Raw genomic sequence first — 9,533 nt, 5'->3', positions numbered from 1 at the left:
TTAGTAGTAGTAGCAGTAGTAGTAGCAGTAGTAGTAGTAGTAGTAACAGTAGCAGTAGCATTAGTAGTAGTAGTAAGAGCAGTAGCAGTAGTGTCAGTAGTAACAGTAGCAGTAGTAGTAGTAGTAGCAGTAGTGTCAATAGTAGCAGTAGTAGTAGTAGTAGTAGCAGTAGTAGCAGTAGCAGTAACAGTGGTAGTAGTAGTAGTAGCAGTACTAACAGTAACAGTAACAGTAGTAGAAGTAGCAGTAGTAGTAGTAGCAGTAACAGTGGTAGTAGTAGTAGTAGTAGTAGTAGTACTAGCAGTAACAGTAGTAGAAGTAGAAGTAGTAGTAGCAGTAACAGTAACAGTAGTAGAAGTAGCAGTAGTAGTAGCAGTAGTAGTAGTAGCAGTAACAGTAGTAGAAGTAGCAGTAGTAGTAGCAGCAGTAGTAGTAGTAGTAGCAGTAACAGTGGTAGTAATAGTAGTAGTAGTAGTAGCAGTACTAGCAGTAACAGTAACAGTAGTAGTAGTAGTAGTAGCAGTAGTAGCAGTAGCAGTAGAACATTTATTAGTGTTTAACATTTTTTACACCTTATAACGTAGGCTTATATAGTTTATCATTTTTGGTTAGTTTTGTTTTTAAAATAGGTCACAGAATGCAGTACAGTGTGTGGGGTGTTTGTAGTGTCGCTCCTGAGTCAGCAGGGGGCGCCAGTGCGCTTCGTGTTCAGCTGCGCTGCAGTGTGACGCGGCGACGAAGCGCAGAGCGGAGGGTTCGTCATTAGGAGACGCTAACAGTCCGCTTTTTCACCGGTCCAACCATGTAAGCGCGTTTAACATCACACTTAAATAGATCTGAATTGGGCACGGATGACTGTTGTATTTTACAGGTTATCTTATTGCATTTATTTAAAACAAATCGGGCGTAATATCAGGTTGTTGTTTTTTTAAATATACCGCGAAACCCTTGTTGCGTGTGTGGTGCTATTCAGCTAGCATCGCGCGTGATGCTGCTGTTTTTTTGTTACCAGGCGACCGAGATGCCTCGCCCTGTAGCATGGAAGCTAATTAGCCTAGCTAGCTTACTAATATAATGTAAAATATGTCAGCATTTTAGCTGAATTCCTTCGCGTTAGGAAGGTGAAAGACAAAAAAATAATTAAAATAATGGTTGGTACGACGTGTTAATGGTTTGTTAGCTAACGATAATTAGCTATAGCTACAGTACGACTAGCCGCCTTGTAATCTCACGTCACTGCTTTTTATTTATTACTGTAAATGATTCGTTCTATTGACTTGTGCGCTCATGTAAAGACGAAACTCCGCCTATTTTAATAGATGATCTGAATTGGGTCAGACGCCTTGATTTTTATTTCAGATTTCAAATCTAATTGTGTGTAATGTTAATCAGTGAGTAGTAGAATAAACACACATCCGCTGAATATTTTCTGAAAATATCGACAAATTCTTTCAAATGGCTTTGCATTGTTGTATGACGAGAGAATTTCATCCTCCAGGGGTTGTGTTAATGAGACTTTACAGAGTTAGTAAGGGTTTGGATTAAACCTGTTGTAATTCAAATGTATGCATGTAAATAATACACACTCGTTTATGTTCTGATTTTGTGATGTCTTGCCAAAATGATGTGGACATTTCCCTAGACTGTGCGTGCAAAAAAAGAAATCCTGTAAATCCTTGTTCCTCTCCAGAGCAGGTTTGTTTAGCAGCTCTACATTGTTGCCTAAAGCTGGCTCGTTTCTCCTTTGCAGCAATCGCTGCACTGACCTGAAACATCAGACATGTCTACGGAGCCCAACTACCGCCGGACTAAACCTGGTACGTCTCTGCAGGCGTGTGTTAACCCTTAATGCTCCATTGCTGTCGGATTCCTGCAGGTTTGAATCCTAAATATTATGTTGTTTCTTCGTTGATGAAGCTCTAATTGTCATGTTGTCACAGGAATGAAAGCCTGCACCCCTAATTCAAACGGTGCCGCCGGTCCCGCATCGCAGATTCCTGGTCTGTCCCAGAGTGCCGATTCGGCACCGGTGGAGAAGGGCAAGGGACGGCGAGTCGGAATTCAGGCCACCGACTCGGACTACGTTAAACTCGCCAAGCAAGGAGGCCACAAGGGTGAGCGCCACGTGTTCTCTCAGCTTAACATTCCTCACTCTTCTAGCTACACATCTTTCCTCTTAATGCTCGCACCGTAACCACATCAATGCTTATACCAAGTCCTAGCTAGTCTAGTATTGACTAAGTATCTAGCTTAGCTTTCTCTCTAGAGTCGATTTATTATTCTCATTAATGCAGATGAAGTAAAGGTTGGTGATGAACATCACTCTGGTGCTGAGGCTGAAAACCAACATAGTATTTGCTACATTAACCACGTACATGGTTAATGTAGCAAAAATACACACGTCGGGACTCATTATTGAACGTTTGAGTACTGTTGTAAATGGGTGCATAAGCCAGAGCGAACTATGTAAAGCTCATTCCTGATAAAGCTCACAAAACATGCCCACAAAACACCATAAAAGGTCAAGCACAAAGACAGCTGGGAGCATGATCATTTGGGTACTCTGTGTATTTTATTAAGGAGTTACTGGCACAGTCCTGACTGTTTGATCACATTTCCTTTCCAGGGTTGTTGTCCTATGACCGTGAGGACACCAGTGCCGCATCTGGAACATCCGATGTCCCTGAATGGTTCTCCAGTGATGATCAAAGGTGAGATCTGATTAATCAATAGTGTTCAGCTGCTGCTCTCAGCATACCGGAGGCCCGCAGAATGAAAGCGCCCGATGCTGCTCTGATGCTTGCTGCAGAAAGCAACGACATTCAACGCTGCTGAAACTGTCACCTCACACTTTTTATTTTCCCAAGCAGAGAAGCTGTAAAAAATGTCTTAAAAGAAGTAACTACATCTTTAGAAGCAAGACGCGCTAGATGATCCTGGCTAGTAATTTTACATTAATGGCTCGTAACTGTTTGTAGTTCAGCAAAAATGACTGATTAAGTCACATTCCTGCGTTATCCAGAGCGACATACATTTATCTCATTTATACAACTGAGCAATTGAGGGTGGTGAGGGCCTTGCCCAAGTGCACAACAGTGGTAGTTTGGCAGTGCTGGGGCTTGAACTCCTGATCTTCTGATCAGTAACTCTGAGCCTTTAACCACTGAACCACCACTGAACCATTTACAAATAAATCCGTTCGTATCCAGGTTGATAAGTGATGCTCACAAACTCACGACCTGATTGGTCAGGACCACACAGTTCAACTTTTGATTCAGGTTGCCCTGACACGATCTATAAACAGATTCCTTGTGCGTCTTGATTTTTACTTTCTGCCGAATAAAACACTCTGTGTCAAGTTGTTCTAGGAAAATAATCAACGACAGGGTGGTGTGATGAGGCGTAGTCACTGTTAGTGTTTTATTCCTCTTATACCGCAGCAGATTACCACCGATTACAGGTTGTTGTTTTTTTTTAAAATTATTATTATTATTTGAATGAAAGAATGAAGTCAAGTTTTATCCGTTTCGAGTTACGTTTAGCCTTTGAATCAAGTCAGTTCCTGTTATGGTTTATTTTATAGCAGCTATAAACAGTGATTTTGTGCTTGCAGCCAGAATAAAGTGTCGACGCAGAAGCTGGTGGCCCCGTTTGGGACTGATGAATGTTCAGCATGGGACAATGACTCTGGTGCTGGCAAAGACAAGGTGAAACAAAGCGCCGCCGCATCAGTGCCACCATGCCACTTCATTTCAATCTGCGTTAGACTGGAAGCACTAGCTCTCATTCTCTTCTTTTGTTTCCGTGTCAGTCCTGATCATTTAGTTACTCGTGGATCCTTTACTGATTTCACTTTTCACCATCTCGTCATTTGAGTTTAGTTTATTTTATTTTATTGTTTTTTTTTCTTTCTGTTTAGCCCCTCCTACCACCACCATACCAACACAGTAAGGAAGCAATATACAACCCCCCCCCCCCCCCCCCAATTTTTTGAAATAAAAAATTAATTATGTAATGTGATAATGCAACTTTAGCAGTTAAATGAAATGATGAAAAAAAAGTAACAGATTTTTTTTTTTGAAGATTATGTGGGACAGAAAAAAAAACCTGCTTATTGATTTTTATTTTGTGTTTTTATTCGAGCTGGCACAGATCCTATAGCCAGGATCATTATCTGACTGACAAAATAGTGTATCAGACATTTGGGGCCGGGGAGGCGGGGTGAATGAATTTGTTCCAATAATGTAAGAAATGAAAAACGTTTGGCATTGGATTTGGAAATTTTGGGGGGGTTTTTTTGTTAGTTTTTTGGTTTGGGAATTGGAGATGATTACATATAAAGAGACATGATTGTATTTTTTAAACTAGGTTTGATTATATAATGTATATATTTTAATTTATTTATTTGTAAGTGATGTTTATGTGAAAGAGTTTAACCTTATAATCAGAGCTGCAGTTTTATCTTAGTCATGCAGTGTTTCAGTAGAAGAAGAAAAAACATTTTAAAGTGTAGTAGTATTTTTTTTAAAGAAAAAATATGTTGATTTCAGGTGATAAGAAGGTATCGTGCCATCTCTATTTTTTATTACTATATTACCTTGATATTTCTAAGACTATTCTTCAAATTTGACAGATTTGGTGTCAACTCCTGATACAAATATCAGTTTGATTGGGGAATTTTTACCTTTTTATCTACAGATATCTACAGTTAATGTATCACTACAGTACTATTTTTAATACCGGGGTTTTTTTTTCCAGGAGAAATGTTTTGATGGTAAGCTCACAGGGGTTACCCCTGAGGCAGTAATGTGTGTCGCTGTAGCGTAATGAGACTCAGTGGAGGTGGACATTTTCTTCCACTGGCATTAGTTCATAATTAGAGCAAATGAAATAATTGTCCCTCATTAAAGCTCATCCTTTTCACTTCTGCTGCTGATTTTAGTTGCTGTTTTGGATTGGTTGCCTCGTTATTTTAATAAGCGTTTGTGTTTTTAAAGAGCACATTAACCCTCTCACCTCCATCACAGTCTTTATCATAGTCTCATTATAATAAAGGCAAGGTGGATGATGTTGTGATAATGTTTTTCTCCCTCGTGCAGAAGTCACCGGTCGGCCATGCCACTCAGGAGATGGAGAAACTCAGCCTGAGCCAGGAGGAGATCGATGAGGCCAACAAGTACAAAAGAATGTAGGTTCCTTCATGATGATAATGATGATGATCCCAAACACAAATGTACACTGCTAAGTGAAACAAAGCCAAATTTTCCTGTGGTGCAAATCTTACCCTGGAGACTCCTTCCAAAAATGTTAAATATCCGTTTTCTGCAGAAAAGATCTACAGAAGTTTTTTTAAAAAGTGTGGAAAAAGTTGTTGTTTTTTTGTTTGTTTGTTTTTTTTGTTTATATATATACACACTTGTATATAAGTGTGTGTGTGTGTGTACAGTATATATGAGAAGTCAGCAGTATTCAATTATTTTCCTTTACAGGTCACATGATAAGAAGGCAACCGCTCCTGTGGACATGTCCAAGCTGTTGAGCTTTGGGTACATGGAGGAGGAAAAGAAGTCTCCTGACGATGACTCCTCAAGTAAGACTACTTATTCTCATATCAGTGGTGCAGCAGATATTTACCCCATGTTTAGCCAATAATTACCCAAGATTTATTTGTCATATATTTAGCTAGTATTTAGCTGATATTTACTCCATATTTTGCTAATATTTAGCTGAAGTTTACCCAACATGTACTCAATATTTAGCCAATATTCAGTCAATATTTAACCACTATTTACCCAATATCTAGCTGATATTTACCCCAGATGTACCTAATATCTTGACAGTATTTAGTCAGTATTTAACCACTATTTAACCACCATTTATTTACCCAATATTTTGGAAATATTTACCCGATATTTAGCCAATTATCTAGTAGGGCTGTGACTGTGAGCATGACAACCGCAAACTACCACCGCAGCGGTGGCATGCCCCTTGCGGTAGTGTTTGAGTGTGCACTATGACAAAGTATGTTTTGTATACAAGTGTAATAATAATAATAGTAATAATAGTTGCAATATTAATTTGTATTTAAAGCCTACCATGTTGTGGGAGATTTTATATTCATACACAAATTATGTAATCATAATCAAACGCCTTATATGGTGGTGTGTTGGTTTGTCTGAGAGCAGCAAATTCACTTCGGGTTCTGCCACTGTGATGGATCTTGTTGGGAAACCAAATGTTACCTCGGCGATCAGGGAACATTTTGGATTCGTGCCTAACGAGAGAGAAACGTGGGACTGTGTTTCACTCCATCCACTTCTCCTTCTCCCCGGGTCAATCACAATACTGTATCCCACAGCGCCCTCAGGCTGGTTCTCATTGCAACAACACCACGCAACAAGGCTGTATTGAGCTGTTTCACTGACGATGGAAGTGCTACAATAAAGCTTCATTTAATTTTTTTATATTTAGGTTTTTATTTAATTTAAGCCTAAAAAAATCTCCCCGCCGCCGGTCATTAACCATAAAATGCTGCCATCGTCACAGTCCTAATATCTATGGCTGATATTTACCCAATATTTAGCTGATATTTACCTGATATTTAGCTTATATTTACCAAATATTTAGCTGATGTTTGCCCAATATTTAACCGACATTTTGCCAGTATTTAGTGAATATGTAACTGATATTACCCACCATTTAACTGCTATTTACCCAACATTTAACTAGTGTTTAGTCAATATTCAATTAATATTTACCCCAAATTTAACTGCTATTTTGACAATATTTACTTGATATTTAGCCTCTATTTGCTCAGCTGGCCTTATAATAAATTTCGTCAAAAAAAAAATCAGACAGTGTGGTGCAGACAGTTGAGCTTCTTCACATTCTATCCAGAACAAAAAAGGATTTACTTCAGGTAATGCTCTGAAGTGTATGAGCTTTGAGTGTTTTGCTCAGCAGCTGTGTCAGAGCAAGTGTTTTCCTCCACGAGCTCTCGGTTCATACTCGCCATGCTTTTCCTGTGAACTGCAGAGGCGGATCAGTCAATAACAACATTAAGAAACACCGCAACTAAATACAGAAACTGTCTTAGAGTGATGTGCTTACTCAGAAGAACCATTAGGTTTACTGTAAAACTCCTGATTACAGCTGAACGCTGACGACATTTTACACACCATACGTCACGTACTACACGCAAATCCCAACAGAATGTCAGTGTCCCATCTTTTCTCCCTCTAAAATAAACATGGATTATTTTATACCTGTTTATTTCTGTTGAAGGTGAAGAATTATTGGCACCCTTTATAACCAAATAGTATTGAAGACAATAAACATTAGACATACTGAATGTTTTTAATTGTAAACAAGCTTTTTAATTGTAAACAAAAACACACATGGCAAAATTATTGGCATCCTACAAGATAACTATCATCAGTGAAAAATAATTCAATTGTGGTCACACACCAGTGTGAGTATTATATATATACTCAGACCTTTTTATCTGCAAACAGTCTAGGTTAAAAAAAAAAAAGAAGACTCTAGATACGAGGATTATGGTAGGAAATGTAACTATAAACTAATGTTTATAGTTACATTTAATCTTCTGTGGACTGTAAATTAGTGAGATCATTAATATAAACCTGTGCTTCGCAGCTGCGCTACAGCCAGTCAACACCTTATGACCAATCAGCATCATATAGCCGTATAACTGATGAACGTTACTGTGTGTGTGTGTGTTTCAGGTATGATGTCAGAGCAGGCGAGCACTGTCGCCCCAGAGGACGAGTTGGAGTAATAGCATAGAAATAACGCGGAAGCTTGTGCAAGTTTCCAGCCCACTATCCTTCCGTTCTTCACCCTATTTATGCAAATTTCTTTTGGTCGTCGTTCTATTTTAAAATCGTTCGTGGCACGCTTACATATCTAATGGTGCTTGTGATCCTTAAAATAAAAGATTTAAAACTAAGTGCTCCTAGTCATATTGCCAAGCTGCAGCAACAGAAAGACCAGACGTTTATCCGCCACTTATCTACAAACGTGGGCCAAGTCCTTTTCACCGTCACGACCACACTGCACGAAGAAACCTGTTTGTGTCGAGTGTTTTCTAAAGGGTTTCAGGAGCTTGTGTTCATGAATGTGTTGCTATGCTGTTCGACATGTTGTTCGACTATGCTGTTTTTCGATGTTATGGTAAATTTAAAAAAATAATTAAATTCTTAGATTCAGGTGCAGTAGATGTGCAGAGTACAGAGTTTTAACTCCGTAACATTTTTTTTTTGTCTCATTAAATAATGTTTACATTCAGTGTGGATTATCAATAGATGAATAAAATATGCATGTGCATGGAAAACGGGTTGCTCTGGCATCTTTTCTTGGTAGCACTGCATTGCTTTGGGTGTAAAAGGAAACCCCGTCTCATGCATTAACCAGCCAATGGAATTAGGGGTGGACCGATAACGGATTAATCAACTGATTAGTTTTTAAAATTGATACTGAATGAAAACAGAACACTCAAAGTAAAATATTGCTGAACTTTATTACAAAAATAAAATACTGATTGTATTATAAAAGCATACTTTACTTTTTTAATTTGAAATAAATATATAAATCTTGATGTATTACCTCTTAGTAAATATTAAAGTAATTAAAAAAAAAACATCCAAACTGAACCAGAAAGTAACACTCCAAATAACAGATAAAAAGACATAAAAAATAGATCAGAAAACACTTCAAATGACGCAACCAAAATTTGTCAGTGATGGTTTTTTGTTTCGCCTCTAGAGGCCGCTCTCGTACTGTATAATGAACGCACACTCTCCTCCGTTGCTCCCGTGATGGACGCACCCGTTTTTACTGATAACCACTCGTTCCAGCAATCAGTTATCGGTGCCGAATACTCTGCAAAATCGGTCGACCTCTTAATGAAATTACAGGTGATACTCCCATCTCATTAACATAAAAGCAACTCGTTGATTATTTATAGTGTGAGATTGAACACAGGGTGATTAAATAGATGGGGAATTATAAATGGTTTTAGGTAAGTGGGTGATTAGGAAATATGTGTGCGTAATGGTTATACTCTAGGTTAAATATTTCGTCAATGCTTTCCCATTAACACTTGCTGCATAATAATTTAACACCACTGTCAGATTTAGCATTCCATGCTGTTCACAGAGAACGATATCAGCTTTGTCTGTCCAACTGAAAACCTGAATTAAAAAGCCTGAAATTCGAATACAAAAAAGGGTGGAATAGTTGAAAGTTGCGGAAAAAGAGTTGAAATGATCTTGCTGAATAAATGATGTATCTCAAGTTCAAATCTAGTCAATGCCACGGCCATCCATGACAGCAAATATGGCCATGCTCTCTGCGTGGGAGGGGCATACACTCTCTCCTCTGTCAATCACAGCGACACTAGCCAATCGTAAACTGCTGTGAGCTCATGTAATGTATGAGGAAGAGGGTGGATAGTGCTTTCCCCTGAGTGTGTTACGCTGGCCTGTGACTAAATTAGGGAAAAAATGGTGGAA

General features: G+C 38.6%; 1 protein-coding gene across 2 annotated transcripts; it reads left to right on the top strand.

The window, feature by feature from the left end:
- The first annotated feature begins 701 nt into the window (after positions 1-701).
- c12h7orf57 (chromosome 12 C7orf57 homolog) lies at positions 702-8,353 on the top strand. Of its 2 annotated transcripts, none has more exons than XM_017482403.3 (8): positions 702-804; positions 1,751-1,817; positions 1,941-2,114; positions 2,627-2,711; positions 3,614-3,707; positions 5,100-5,188; positions 5,490-5,590; positions 7,746-8,353. In XM_017482403.3, exons 2-8 carry the CDS (start codon positions 1,781-1,783, stop codon positions 7,796-7,798), a joined length of 633 nt encoding a protein of 210 aa, XP_017337892.1. In that variant the 5' UTR covers positions 702-804; positions 1,751-1,780; the 3' UTR covers positions 7,799-8,353. The 2 variants fall into 2 exon arrangements, with proteins under 2 accessions (XP_017337892.1, XP_017337894.1); XM_017482405.2 differs by lacking the exon at positions 702-804 and adding an exon at positions 818-871.
- The last annotated feature ends 1,180 nt before the right edge of the window (positions 8,354-9,533 follow it).

The sequence above is a fragment of the Ictalurus punctatus genome, chromosome 12 (genome assembly GCF_001660625.3).
Source record: "Ictalurus punctatus breed USDA103 chromosome 12, Coco_2.0, whole genome shotgun sequence".
Classification (NCBI taxonomy): Eukaryota; Metazoa; Chordata; class Actinopteri; order Siluriformes; family Ictaluridae; genus Ictalurus; species Ictalurus punctatus.
This window is presented reverse-complemented; position numbering and strand designations above follow the sequence as displayed.

Excerpts from the sequence above, each read along its gene's own strand:
- c12h7orf57 (XM_017482403.3), top strand. The coding sequence starts at position 1,781 with ATGTCTACGGAGCCCAACTACCGCCGGACTAAACCTG. Across the intron at positions 2,115-2,626 it reads CAAGCAAGGAGGCCACAAGG|GGTTGTTGTCCTATGACCGT; the intron begins GTGAGCGCCACG and ends TTTCCTTTCCAG. Across the intron at positions 5,591-7,745 it reads TCCTGACGATGACTCCTCAA|GTATGATGTCAGAGCAGGCG; the intron begins GTAAGACTACTT and ends TGTGTGTTTCAG.